The 14,800-nt window shown below is 38.3% G+C and overlaps 1 protein-coding gene across 7 annotated transcripts in view; it reads left to right on the top strand.

Annotated features, from left to right (window-relative positions):
• Positions 1-14,800, top strand: part of LOC139151080 (neurogenic locus notch homolog protein 1-like) — a 79,467-nt gene that overhangs the window by 40,607 nt on the left and 24,060 nt on the right. For 3 of the 7 annotated variants that reach the window (XM_070723614.1, XM_070723613.1, XM_070723618.1), the window contains 18 exons: positions 13-129; positions 922-1,035; positions 1,423-1,539; positions 2,130-2,243; positions 2,602-2,718; positions 3,372-3,485; positions 3,849-3,965; positions 4,622-4,735; positions 5,138-5,254; positions 6,352-6,468; positions 7,127-7,240; positions 7,681-7,797; positions 8,583-8,699; positions 9,543-9,656; positions 10,060-10,173; positions 10,839-10,952; positions 11,433-11,546; positions 13,805-13,918. In XM_070723614.1, the coding sequence (XP_070579715.1) occupies positions 13-129; positions 922-1,035; positions 1,423-1,539; positions 2,130-2,243; positions 2,602-2,718; positions 3,372-3,485; positions 3,849-3,965; positions 4,622-4,735; positions 5,138-5,254; positions 6,352-6,468; positions 7,127-7,240; positions 7,681-7,797; positions 8,583-8,699; positions 9,543-9,656; positions 10,060-10,173; positions 10,839-10,952; positions 11,433-11,546; positions 13,805-13,918 (2,076 nt within the window). The remainder of the gene's footprint in view (positions 1-12; positions 130-921; positions 1,036-1,422; positions 1,540-2,129; positions 2,244-2,601; positions 2,719-3,371; positions 3,486-3,848; positions 3,966-4,621; positions 4,736-5,137; positions 5,255-6,351; positions 6,469-7,126; positions 7,241-7,680; positions 7,798-8,582; positions 8,700-9,542; positions 9,657-10,059; positions 10,174-10,838; positions 10,953-11,432; positions 11,547-13,804; positions 13,919-14,800) is intronic. The other 4 variants (XM_070723616.1, XM_070723615.1, XM_070723617.1 and 1 more) reach the window with 4 other exon arrangements.

Genomic DNA, 14,800 nt, shown 5'->3' with positions numbered 1-14,800 from the left:
TATTCGCAACAGCGTTAGACTTCTGTTCTAGTCAGCCGTGCGAAAATGGCGCCTCTTGCTCGAACGACGTCAGTGGTTATGTCTGCAATTGTGCTACTGGCTGGACAGGAACAAACTGCAATATTCTAGGTTGCTTTTTTAACAAAATTTGGCATTTAGTTCTTCATGGGACCACACATTTGTGCATGGAATTTTACAATCTTGTGCAAGTGATTGCAGAATCCTTTTCACCTCATTTAAAGTGCATTGTTCACCGGACACGAATCTCGCACCCATACAACCTAACATTTGAGACAATATCATGTTCATCATGGGCAAAGGCATCAGAGCGGTGTAACCTAACGTATTTACATGTGTCCACGTGATTGTAAAAAGTATTTGTTTGACCTTTTTGGTGGCCGTGCTTCGTCTCTTGTATTCTACTGTGCGTGATGTCTACGCTTTAACCTACAGTGTCGAACTACTGCCTTAGTCAGCCATATCTAAATAATGCTTACTTAATCTCTTCTTGCTAGTCCACACAGAGCTCATATCATTCACCTGTAAGCAGGCGAACAACTTCTTCTAAATAAACTACGTGGGCATTTTGACTGCATGTCCTGTATCAGGTCACAAGAAACAGCCATACCATGTTTTGAATCATTTACAGTAGATTTTGGACTCCAGTTCAGCAGATTTTCCGCCTCTTAAGTACTTCAGCTTGTCTTCCATAAGACATAAACTGTAGAATAAACGTCAAATCCATATCTCAAAAGAAACTGAACATACCATGTGGTGTAGGTATGGGCATAATGGGATCATCATCACATAATGCACCTACATGTATTCAAAGAAATTTTGAAAGTATTAGTTGACGTTTTTAGTTGTCTTGTTTCGCCTCTGCTATTGGACTTTACTTGATGTCTACGTTTTAACCTACAGTGACGAATTATTGCCTTAGTCAGCCATGTCTAAATGGTGCTGACTGCATCAGTACTGTCAATGGATACCACTGTCGGTGTACAAATGGTTGGGCAGGGACAAACTGTGAACTAGGTCAGAACCTTTAACGATACGAACATTATTGTATCAAAGTGCGGTATAGAAAACATAAAAAAGAGTCCCTTCCTGTATAGAAACACCAACTATCATTATGTGGTTATGTTAACTTGCTTAAACTTTATTTTTTATGTATTGACGTATAGCAATTACCACATTGAGTTAATAGTCCTACGCTAATGTCTTTATGTGACGTTTATGAATGCAACTACCTTTGTTCTGGCAAAGAAAAAAATCTATAGATACATTGAACGTTCTTCATTTGACACTGTCAATAATTTTTGTATAGAAGAGATCTTTTGGCCACGTGAAATACTTCTAAACGCTTTTGATTTGCAATTGTTACTGAACCTAACATTTAAGTTTGTCTTTCTCTCAAAACAGCTATAGATTTCTGTTCTAGTCAGCCTTGCCAAAATGGCGCCTCTTGCTTGAATGACGTCAGTGGATACGTTTGCAACTGTACTACTGGTTGGACAGGAACAAACTGCAATATTCTAGGTTTGCCTTTTCACAAAATGTGCTATTGGTGCTTCACTAACGAAACTATTGCATGAACCTCATACTGCTGTTTTACGGCGTTACTTCATAATGAACTTTGTCACTTTTAATCGGATAACACGTTATCACCGAGCATACTTCATGGGGAAAACGGGCGGACCACACTGCATCTCCTCTTGGTATTCCACACTGGTTTATATCAGTCATGTGTATGCAACGTTTCATTAGAAACAGCTGCCGTCTTGATAAATTGGCGTGGCCATTTTGACTGCATGTCCTGTATAAGGTCACAAGAAACAGCCATATCATGTAGTGGTTCATTTAAAGTAGATTTGGACTGTGCTTTTGTATAATGTCCGCCTGTCTTCGATAAGTCGTAAACTTTGGAATAAATGTCAAATCCATATCTAGAAAGAAACTTAACACACAATGTGGTGTAGGTATGGGAAAAATGGGATCATCATGGTTTAGCATAAAGCACCTACATGTATCCAAGGCAATTATAGAATGTTTGTTATTTTGACGAGTTTATTTGTTGTGTTTGGTCTCTGCTATTGGAGTTTGCTTGACGTGTACGTTTTGATCTACAGTGATGAATTACTGTCTTAGTCAGCCATGTCTAAATGGCGCTGCCTGCATCAGTACTGTCAATGGATACAGCTGTGAGTGTACCTACGGTTGGACAGGGACAAACTGTGAGCTAGGTTAGAAACTTTAACTATACGGACAGAAAATAAACATTGTCATTCACAAAACCTATAAAGATCGCTTCCTGTATAGAAACAGTGACAACTGTTATGTATTTGGTGTATTATGTATTGACCTATAGCAATCAATACATTGTGTTAATTATCCTGCATAATATATTTATGTACCTTATATGAATGCACGTACATTTGTTTTAGTAAGGACAGAGTCTAGCGGCAAGTAAACCTCTTTATGTGACACTTCCTATAATCATTCTAATGTAAAGATACATTCTGTCCAAGCCACACAGTTATCGCTTATGATTTGCAATCAATACTTAACCTAACACTCAAGTTTGTCTTTCTCTCACAACAGCCATAGACTTCTGTTTTAGTCAGCCTTGCCAAAATGGCGCCTCTTGCTTGAGTGACGTCAACGGATACGTCTGTAACTGTGCTGCTGGCTGGACAGGAACATACTGCAATGTTATAGGTTTGCTTTTTATCAAACTGTAACATTTGGTGCTTCACTAGCGACACTAGAGCATGGACCACATTTCTTGGTATAACACTGTTGTTTGTGTGGCGTTTTTATCTGTTTGGTGTTTTAATTGACTGAAAGTTAATTTCGTATTCTTTATCACGAACACTATCATCAGACATATTTTAACATTGACCATGCTTATGGGAAAAACGGGCAGATGATATTGAATATATCCTCTTGCTACTACGCACAGGGTCATATCAGTCATCAGTATGCAGCATGTTATCTGAAAAAGCTGCCATTTTGATAAACTACTTTGGCATTTTGACTGCATGTCCCATATCATGTCACAAGAAACAGTAATTCCATTAAGTGGCTCATTTATAGTAGGTTTTGGACTTTAATTCAGCGGATTTCCATCATTCAGCTTCTTCAACCTGTCTTCAATAGGACGTAAACTTTGGAGTAAACGTCCAATCCATATCTAGAAAGAAACTTACCATACATTGTGATGTATGTATCGGCAAAATGAGATCATCATAGTTTAGTATAATGCATGTATCCAAGGCAATTTTTGAAACTTATTTTAGTTCGACCTGTTTGGTTGTCGTGTTTCATTACTGCTATTGGACTTTGCGTGATGTCGACATTTTGACCTACAGTGACGAATTACTGCCTTAGTCAGCCATGTCTTAATGGTGCTGACTGCATCAGTACTGTCAATGGATACAACTGTGAGTGTACCTATGGTTGGACAGGGACAAACTGTGAGCTAGGTTAGAACTTTTAACTATATACAAACGAATAATTGTAGACAGTGTAGTTCACAAAAGATCATTTTCTGTATTGAACTACAGACTACTATTATTTTAATGCCATTTTTCGTAAATTTGGTAAAAATTATCGTATTGACGTGTAGCAAATATCAATTGTCCTACGTAACACCTTTATGTACGAATATGAATATACGTACATTTGTTTTGCAAGGATAGAGTCTAGCTGCGTGAAATCGTCTCCATGTGACACTTCTAATAATCCTTCTAAATAGAGATGCATTCTGAGTAAGCCACATAGTTCTCGCTTATGATTTGTAATAGGTACTGAACTTAACATTCAAGTTTGTCTTTCTCTCACAACAGCCATAGACTTCTGTTTTAGTCAGCCTTGCCAAAATGGCGCCTCTTGCTTGAGTGACGTCAACGGATACGTCTGTAACTGTGCTGCTGGCTGGACAGGAACATACTGCAATGTTATAGGTTTGCCTTTTTCAAAATGTTACATTTGGTGCTTCACTAGCGACACTAGAGCATGGACCACATTTCTTGGTGCAACACTGTTGTTTGTGTGGCGTTTTTATCTGTTTGGTGTTTTAATTGACTGAAAAGTTCATTTCGTATTCCTTATGATGAACACTGTCACTTCATATCGTGAATACTTTATCATCGACCATGCTTAATAGGAAAAACGGGCAGATGATATTGAATATCCTCTTGCACAGGGTCATATCAGTCATCAGTATGCAGCATGTTATCTGAAATAGATGCCATTTTGATAAACTTCGTTGGCATTTTGACTGCATGTCCTGTATCATGTCACAAGAAACGACCATTCAATGTAGTGGCTCATGCATAGTAGATTTTTAACTGTAATTCAGCGGATTTCCATCACTCAGCTACTTTAGCATGTCTTCCATAAGACATAAACTTTGGAATAAACGTCCAATCCATATCTAGAAAGAAACTTGACATACAATGTGATATTTGTATCGGCAAAATGGGATCATCATGGTTTAGCATAATGCACCTACATGTATCAAAGGCAACTTTGAAATGTTCGTTGGTTCGATCTGTCTGATTGTTGTGTTTCATCTCTGCTATTGGACTTTGCTGGATGTCTACGGTTTGACCTACAGTGACGAATAACTGCCTTAGTCATCCATGTCGTAATGGTGCTGACTGCATCAGTACTGTCAATGGATACAACTGTGAGTGTACCTATGGTTGGACAGGGACAAACTGTGAGCTAGGTTAGAGCCTTTAACTATATGGACAAAATAATAATTGTAGACAGTGTAATTCACAAAACCTTTAAAGATCGCTTCCTGTATTGAAATACAGACTACTATAATGTTTTATGCAAAATGTCGTAAATTTGGTAAAACATTTCGTATTTGGTATATTGTGTATTGAAGTATAGCAAGTATTACTGTATGTTTCTTGTCCTACGTAACACCCTTATGTATTTATATGAATGTACGTACATTGTTTTGGCAAGGCTAGAGTCTAGCTGCGTGAAATCGTCTTCATTTTACACTTCTGATAATCCTTCTAAAGTAGAGATGCATTCTGACCAAGCAACACAGTTCTCGCTTATGATTTGCAATAGGAAAGGTAACCTAATATTTAAGTTTGTCTTTCTCTCACAACAGCCACAGACTTCTGTATTAGTCAGCCTTGCCAAAATGGCGCCTCTTGCTTGAGTGACATCAACGGATACATCTGTAACTGTGCTGCTGGCTGGACAGGAACATACTGCAATATTCTAGGTTTGGTTTTCATCAAACTGTGACATCGGGTGCTTCATCAACGACACTAGAGCATGAACCTCCTTGTTTTTACGGCGGTTTTATCTGTTTGGTGCTTTAACTGACTGAAAAGTTCTCTTCATATTCCTCATGATGAACTCTGTCTCTTATATCCGATAACGATATATCATCGACTATCCTTCATGGAAAGTACTACATATCCTCTTGGTATTCCACACGTGCTCGTTTCTGTCACCTGTAAGCAGCATTTCATCTGAAACAGCTACCGTCAGACATTTTGACTGCATGTTCTGTATCATGTCACCAGAAACAGGTAGATCATTTGTCGACACATTGATAGTAGTTGTTTTTGGGTGTACTTCAGCAGATTTTCACAAGTCAGCTACTTTAGTCTCTCTTCAACAAGAAGTAAATTTTGGAAAAAACGTCAGATCCATACTATCTTAAAAGAAACGTAACATACATGTGGTGTAGGTATGGGCAAAGTGGGATCATGTTGGTGTAACATAGTGCATCTACATGTATTCAAGGGAATGATGAAAGTATTAGTCGGCCTTTTTGGTTGTCATGTCCGCTCTGTTATTGAATTGTGCTTGATGTCTACATTTTAACCTATAATGACGAATTACTGATTCAGTCACCCATGTCTAAATGGTGCTGATTACATCAGTCCTGGCAATGGATAAAACTGGCAATGTACCTATATGGTTGGACGGAGACCAACTGTGAGCTAGCTTAGAACCTTTAGCAATATGGATAAATAATTATTGGTTCAAAGTCGTTTGCAAAACACAAAAGAAGGCCCTTCCTGTTTAGGAATACTGATTACTATTATGTTTTTCTGTCGATTTACGTATACTTATATGGCTCATATATTAATGTTTAGCAACTACTTTATTGCGTTTATCTACGTTATGAATGTAAGTACATTTGTTTTGGCAATGAGAAAAATCTAGGTGCGTGATAGGTTGCTCATTTGACATGGCTATTGATCCTTCTAAAGTAGAGATTTATGCTGACCAAGTCTAATAGCTCTCGCTTTTGATTTTTAATAGTAACTTATATCACCATTTAAGTTTTTCTTTCTCTCACAACAGCCATAGACTTCTGTTCTAGTCAACCGTGCCAAAATGGCGCCTCTTGCTTGAATGAAGTCAGCGGATACGTCTGTAACTGTTCTACTGGCTGGACAGGAACAAACTGCAATATTTTAGGTTTGCTTTTCAAAATTATGTGACATTGAGTGCTTCACTAGCGACACTATTCAATTAACTTCCTTTCTTAGTGCAACAAACTATTGCTTTAGGGGATTTCATCTATCAGGTGCTTTTAACTGCCTATATAAGTTCTCTTCGTATTCTTCATGAGGAAAACTGAAACTTTATATCGGACAAGATATCATTGACCAGTCTTCATTTGAAGCAGACGGGTGATACGGCATCTTCTCTTGGTATTCCACACAGGCTCAAATCGTTCACCTGTAAGCAGCATTTCATCTGAAACAACTGCCTCCTTAATAAATTATGTTGGAATTTTGACTGCATGTCCTTTATAATGTCACAAGAAACAGCCTGATATGTGGTGCCTCATTTACAGTAGACGTTTGGACTGTATCTCAGCGGGTATTATTTCATTTAACTATTTCAGCCTTTCTTCAATAAAACGTAACCTTCGAAACAGTGTCATGTTCATGTCATGAAAGAAAAAGTAGCATAAATTGTGATGTAGATATTGCCAGAAAGGGTTAACACCGGTGAAACATAATGCATCAACATGTATTCAAGGGACTGTTGAAAGTATTAATCCGATCTGTTTGGTTGTGTTTCGTCTGTTTGTATTGAACTGTGCTTGATGTCTACGTTTTACCTACAGTGGCAAATCACTGCCTTAGTCGGCCATGTCGAAATGGTGCTGACTGCATCAGTACTGTCAACGGATACAACTGTCAGTGTACCTATGGTTGGACAGGGACCGACTGTGAGCTAGGTTAGAGCCTGTAACATACAGAATGGTTTATGAAACATGTTTTCCTAGTCACTACGATTATGCTTTAAATGGTTTAAATTTTTTGTATACCGTAAATAGAAACGATCTCGTCTGGACTTAGAAGTGGTGACTACTAAAATGTTTCATGGGAAAGGAGGAAATGTAATTAAAGTAACATAAAAATCCATTTATTTGTGTTGACATTCAGAATATTTACATGAACTCTGTTATCGCACTTTGAGATATTTCAGTACTTACGATGAATGCAGATGCCCGACTTTAATAGTAGGGAATGTAGTCGTATATGAAAAGTTTGTATTTGCCTACTTTCAAAGTGGAGTTTATCCCATACTTATAAACCAAGCTGCATATTGATTTTCAACGTTTTGTTATCGTAACTATGTGGTTTCTCCTTTTTTACGCGTAAACTATCGCAACAGCATTGAACTTTTGTTCCAGTCAGCCTTGCTACAATGGTGCTTCTTGTTTGAACATCATCTCCGGATACGTCTGTAACTGTGCTGCTGGTTGGACAGGAACAAACTGCAATATTCTAGGTTTGCTTTTAATAAAATTTGCTATTTGGTGCTTCTTTGGCCATCGGTGCATGACATATACTTTTCCGTAGGATACGCGTTTCTTTTATGGAGATATGTTGTTCAGAAAGTGTCAGGTGGCTTCGACGACCCTTTGTGTTTATTGCTCGTGAGAAACACTGAGACCGTGCATTACTTGTTAGTTCACACGACCCTATCATTAAATGTAATCAGTGTCTTCTGGATACATCACATAGTGCCATGTATTAATCATGTGACAATAGTACGCATCTGAAACTGCTGGCCCCTTTGTAAACTGTACATAGGCACTTTGTGTCTATATCATTTATAAATTGAAAAGAAACAGCCAACTCGAATTGTATCTTATTTAAAATGACGTTTTGATTGCACTTGAACGAGCATAGATCCCATTCATGAAATGGCTTCTTTAATGCAGAAACGCCTTTTGAAAATGTTCTCTTTTTCGGTTGCATGGCACATAACTACTGGTTATTGCAGGGTCACTTCATAAATCGGTCTGAATAATTCAAAATCCGGCGAAATTTCCATATTTTACCTAAACAAGCTATACATATCTGTAAATATTGCAATGAATGTTCGTCTTTAAAATCCATCGCAGCAGACTTAAAATGACATTATTATATTGTCAGAGGCGAAACATTCGAGACTCGTGCATATTTCTGTCTATATCTGGATAATGTCTATGATGCGTAAGTGCAACTAAATATATAACTTGGCAATTTTCTGTTTCTGTTGCGTTTTGTTTTTTCTCCAAATCACCGCAGCTTTAGACTTCTGTGGTAGTCAACCTTGTCAAAATGGCGCCACCTGTATCAACGGCATCGACGGTTATGTCTGCAACTGTGCAACTGGCTGGAGGGGAAAAAACTGCAATTTTATAGGTTTGCCCATAATGTATAAGCTTTTCGAAGTATCTGTGGACAAAGGTGCATGAAACATATCTGTGTTCTTGGTGCATGTCCTCCTAACAGGGACATCTTATCCACATATTGAATGCGCTCCATTCAGCTCCCATGGATGGAATTAGTTTAATCTCGGAACACCTTAATGGGAATTTGAGACTTCGTGCTGTCCATGTTGAGGTTTAAGTGTACTTGATCATTTGTAAATTTTCTTAACCTCTTGTTAATATTATGCGAGGATAGTGTCTATTGTGTGACATGTCTTACATCGCAAGCGTAATACAACAGATACGTTGTCTTTCTCTTTAATGTAGTCATTATATGAAAACTTGCATAAATTCACATGCATTTATTCCATTGCATTTCATCAGAATACACTCCATAGCAGTTAATGTTACGGGTATCGCTTCTATAAGTAAAACGAAGGAGGGGTGGATGTTGATACACAATCACTCCACTTTTTGTTGATCATTAAGAAAGGTCACGCATTCTATAGAAGAGCGCCATCGTAAAGAAGATTCAGTACACAAGATTGACCACTTCTGGTGGAGTGCGTAGATTTGACTGATTGTCGGTCCGTGGTTGGCCTTGTAAACGGAATGATGACTTTTGCGTTCTATTATCATTACCGTTGTAAGAATGTAATCCTGTCTTGCAACAAGAGTTCCGAGAGTTCGCAGTTACACGGGTACTTTTGAATCCTATTTATTTGACACTTGTTCAAACATGCGCAATGTATGACATTGTGAATTGATGTTAAAATTGGCTGACCGATTTTCTTGTAGCTTTAATGCCTGAATACACCTTCGATTTAACCAACAGCAATGGACTACTGCATTAGTGACCCCTGTCTCAACGATGCAACGTGCATCACCACCGGCAGTGGATATGTTTGTCAGTGTCCCTTCGGGTGGACAGGACCCAACTGCGGGCTAGGTTAGCATAAGCATACATCAAATGTTATTATAGCAAGTTTAAGCAAATGTATGACGGGCATTAACAAGCCTTTTACGTCGAGCTACTCACACATACTAAAAGAATGAACTCACCATAATGTGGGCGAGATAAATGACAGCAATGCTACTTTTTGAACGTCAACACGGAAAGAATGACACTTCAAGTGTATATGAAGCATCAAAAGCAATAGTCGAAATTTTGAATGGCAACAGAATTGGGCTTTCGTCAGGTTTAGTCCCTTTCCAATATTCAACGTGGTATGTTTAAATGTATACTGATACTTGATTTTAGTGTTTGTTATGTGATGAATGCCCCAGACCTTGAAAATATAATTACATCTATTGGAGTAAACATCGTCATTTAAATCTCTTCCACGGAGCAGTTTACGACTTCTGTGCGAACGACCCGTGCCACAACGGAGCCACTTGCACCAGTTCAATCACTGGCTATGTCTGCCACTGTAGCACCGGCTGGACAGGAACAAACTGTGATATAGGTTGGGATATTAATTCAGAGTTTGGAACGCCAAAATCTAAATTTATAACGGTGATGTAATGGTATAGCGGGTAGAAAAAACAAACACTAAGGAGACGGTGTTGCACTGAAGACTTGCCAGCGGTGTATTTACTTTTATTAGTTAAAGTATAATCAGTAAATGTAATATAACAATAACAAAATAAATAATGATTATTAGAATTATTAATGAGCACAATTCATCTCACACTCTAATAGTATGCTTCATTGAACTTTGTGAAGTTCATATGTTTATTTTGTTAAGGCTTAGCGACTCATAGAAAAAATCATTTACATAATAATCTACAGGCAAATGTGGAAATGACTTATTACTTTCCATATACATCTCATTCATGCTAACATATTATCATCGTTAACAATCCCCATGTAAACAGTTCACCACTAATGTTTTCACATGTAATCGCGATATTTCACTCCACAGCGCAGCGCGTTCATGTTCCCAGAGCGATCATAATTTTTGCGCCATTATCAATAGATCCAAGCGAATGTTTCTTGATTTTAATGTTGCATGATGTGTATTTTACAACAATAGGACAGATCTGTCATCGAACAGATGATGTTGGTTTTCCTGAATGTATGATTTATTTTCTTTTTAACGATTAAATTGCGGTATCCACCGCTTTTCAGAAATCGACTACTGCGCCAACGACCCTTGTATGAACGGCGGCATCTGTTACAGCCAGTTGGGCGGATATGTCTGTCAGTGTACCAACGCCTACACCGGAGCCAAATGTGAAACAGGTCGTTAAAGTGACATTAAACCACAAAATCGTTACTCTTTTTGTTTGTAATCTGCAGTATACCTGAACTAAAACAATAAAAAGTATGGACATAATTCAAAATTTATGTACAAATGTTCGATACAGTCCTGATCATAGTAGAAAAAAATGGACGGTAGTCCAATTTTACTCACGTTCACCTTGTTTTCGAGTGCAAGTAAATATTGCAAAGCAGATGGTGCCATTTTTGTTATTTATCTATCTAAAATTAAACGTACCTTGTATACGCGAAGGTTTTCCATCGTTTACACGTTATTAACAATTATACCTAGGTCTCTGTTTTACCAAAATCATACTAACAGCCACTACATTAACTTTTTAATGTGTAGAAATTCACAATTAAGATCGCGATAGAAATGACATACATTTGTTACAGATGAAAATGGCGAATGTTTCTATGTCGTATATTGATACTTAGGTTTTTATTACAACTCTGTTACAGAGATCGATTTTTGCGCCAGTAACCCATGTCTCAACGGTGGTGTATGTATGAGAATGCTCGGTGGATACATTTGCCAGTGTTCCTCGTTTTACACGGGAGCAAACTGCGAATCAGGTGTGACCTTAAATCTCGACGTGTTCTTTTATTCCAGCAAACTGTATGATGAATTAGCCATTTAGAATATGACAACGTATTTCAGTTTTCACGTTCTTGTAGTAAAACTGCACATGACATTTTGTTACACACAATCAGCCTTTTGGTGGCAAAGGACCAAAGTCTGCAAATTGTGAGTTCGCTAAGAGTCGCTAAGTTAAATAATATTCTTTGCAATGTCGATCGGAGAGTACCTAGGGAACAATTACCTTACATATGTACAAGACATAATCGTAATTTATAAGAAGCCCCAGAACAGCCATATTAATTACGAAGATATCACAAAATTGCCACCATTTCCCGTTGAATACATTTGTGATTTGCACTGGCATCTTCAAAGTAATAACAAGCCACCATGTTTACATATAGACCCTTGAGTTTTCTAGAGGGTTTATGGTTTACCTAAAAACAAAAATAACAGATGAGTTTTTGTTAAAAGACGTACTAACAAGTATCTTAATTATTAACTTAATAACAATTTTTCTATGCAGGTTGCAATAGAAGGAAGCGCTCATATTTGCTTTACTAACAATGAATATTACGCCATTGCAATGCTGTACATTTTCTATAATAACTTCCATTTAATAATAGATACCAGCATATTATCATATGCATAATGATTTGTACAAGTGTTCAAATCACGGTCCCTCCAAAATCCATGGCAGAGAGTTTGGCACCCAGGCTTGGGGAGGTCATGTCACCAAATGTCGCGACACTGTAGGGTTTCTAGATTCTCTAAATTTGGCGGTCTGAGAATTGAAAGGTCGACAAAATCAAAACATTGGGTTGGCAGTAACTTGTGTCTTTAAGAAAGACAGATTCCGTCATGAACCTGATTGCCTACTTTTGAGAAGACTGTACAATCGATAGGGACGCACTTGACACCTCTGAACGATCGATAAAGGAGAAAAAAAGGGGGAAAAAACGTTGCACTATTACCATAACGCCAACTCTCAATGGGTCGACGCACGGTCGACGGGAGCACCTTGCAAAAACAAGGTCATCGTAAGAGTTCCTTGATTTCGTGCATTGAATTTTGTTGAAAACGATTAAAAATTTCAAATCGAACTCTCAAAGTTTGGAACTGAGGAATTATCATGTTAAATCGACATCAAAAGGGAGTTTAGGAAGACATTTTAGGATTTTCCCATGTAATGCAGGTACGACTCATCGATCCCAAGCGGCGCCATTTTGTTTTCAGTTGAAAATATAAACGCGGCAAAAAAGACTAATTTTCTTGTCGAATTAGGTTTCAAAATAACAACACAACACGATTCCCTATTTTTTTGAAGTCTTTGCCTTGTTAGGAGGTGCATGACTTACTTTTTTGATGAAAGGTGAAAAAACAAACGGGGGAGTAAAATTCACTGTGTTTCCGAAATGCATGGCGTCGGTCAAGATCACCTCATGGCTGAACTCAGCCATAAAATATCATCCAAGATTTCTCGATAGTGACCGAGATCTTTAAGAAACTGTTTTACTCATCTTCTCACCAGTCTTCAAATACATGCGAACAGTGCAGAAAGATGAAAATAAAGTAGCTTGATTGACTGAAAATCGTAGGATACCGGAGCGGGACCGTGTCACAAGACGCCACTGAAACAAGACGCTAACTTGCCTATGACGTCATTCGCTTCCTGCGTCCACCGCAACGCGGACTGTTGCAACTGTGTAGGTGATTAGCACCTTTGAACAAAAGCGTTTCTTGACCGTTTGTGGAGGGACCGTGTTCAAATGCATGGATGTGTCATGCGTAAAGTGTACATAAGCGTAGTAGCCGTACGGCCTACAGAGATATTGATAAGGCTTGCGCCTTGAAAATGCAAATCATGTGAAATAGCTCTCTGATAATGCGCGGCGTTGAAACAAGCCTTAATCTTGGAGCACGCTGCCTGCAATACACAGATCGTCATCCAGTAGCTGCAATGCGAAAATGAACATTAACCGTGTACTTATCCGAGACATTAATCACTAAGTGTTTGCTGTCCACGTGCTGTCATATGCACCTTTCTGTTACACGGCGAAATCTTATCACCCATACATCACCTTTTCTCGTTGCTTGACACAATTTATCATTTTTGCCACTTCTTGTACACAAATCTTATCTAGTGTCTACATTTTCTTCATTTTTGTGTGAAGTTAATTCGGGAATTAAGGTGATTGAACCTTGCATGTTATTGATGACATGTTTTGTTTTACCGTTTTTGCATGTTTCGCAGAGGTGGACTTTTGTGCAAGCGCTCCATGCCTGAACGGCGGGATCTGCCAGAATCAGCTCGGCGGCTATGTCTGTCAGTGCACCCCCGAGTACAACGGAACCCATTGTGAAACAGGTTCAATAATTGCCAAGCCTAAAAAGAGTATTCCCTCAAAGTAAATAAAAAGAAGATGCGCAGAGCTATCTCACAGAAACTTCATAAAATGATTATTTTTGTTTTAAACTTACTAATTGCAGCGAATTCCCTACACTTAAAGAAACTTATTTCAGCCAAATGTCACACCCAAGAAAATATCCCTCCATCACAGAAATCTCTTGAATGAATAAATTTTAATCCGTGTGGAAAAAATACAAGAGACGAAAATTACGCTGTAATCGCCATCATTTTCAGATTTCTTTGTAGGGAAACTCTTTTTTGATGCTTTGGCATTTTTCATACTCGTGCTTCATCTCCGAACATCGTAGAATTGTAGTACGTATGTAGACATGTACTCACATTTTTCGGTTTCGCACATGCGCTTTCTAACCCGTCGTTTCTTTATTTCTTTTATTAGAATTATCAACTGTTACGCTATTTCTATGTACGCTAACCCCGATTCTTTTACTTATTCTTCATCTTATCCTTTTATCCAGAAATTTACATCGAGATGTTTTTTTTGAAAAAGATTCTGTACAGAGCTGTGAGCAAGATGTGAATACTTTTCCGCCAACTAACATCACATACATGCACATATCAATAGTTAATACACATTTTAATAGCTCGGTATGTACTCGATTTAGACGTGGTTACTTTATCTGGGTTACAGTACCATCAGTATCGGTGAGCTTAAATTTCCTCTTAGCGCATCTCGGCCGTGAATCCCAACCCCCAACCCCCACCCCCTGCCCCATGTCGCCTCTGTTGGTGGTCATGACGCGTGTTCGAGCACATGCATAATTAAGAGAAGTGACGTATAGCCGTCTCATCATACTAAGAATGCGCATCGTCGCCACCATT

This window comes from Ptychodera flava, chromosome 15, assembly GCF_041260155.1.
Source record: "Ptychodera flava strain L36383 chromosome 15, AS_Pfla_20210202, whole genome shotgun sequence".
Classification (NCBI taxonomy): domain Eukaryota; kingdom Metazoa; phylum Hemichordata; class Enteropneusta; family Ptychoderidae; genus Ptychodera; species Ptychodera flava.
This window is presented reverse-complemented; position numbering and strand designations above follow the sequence as displayed.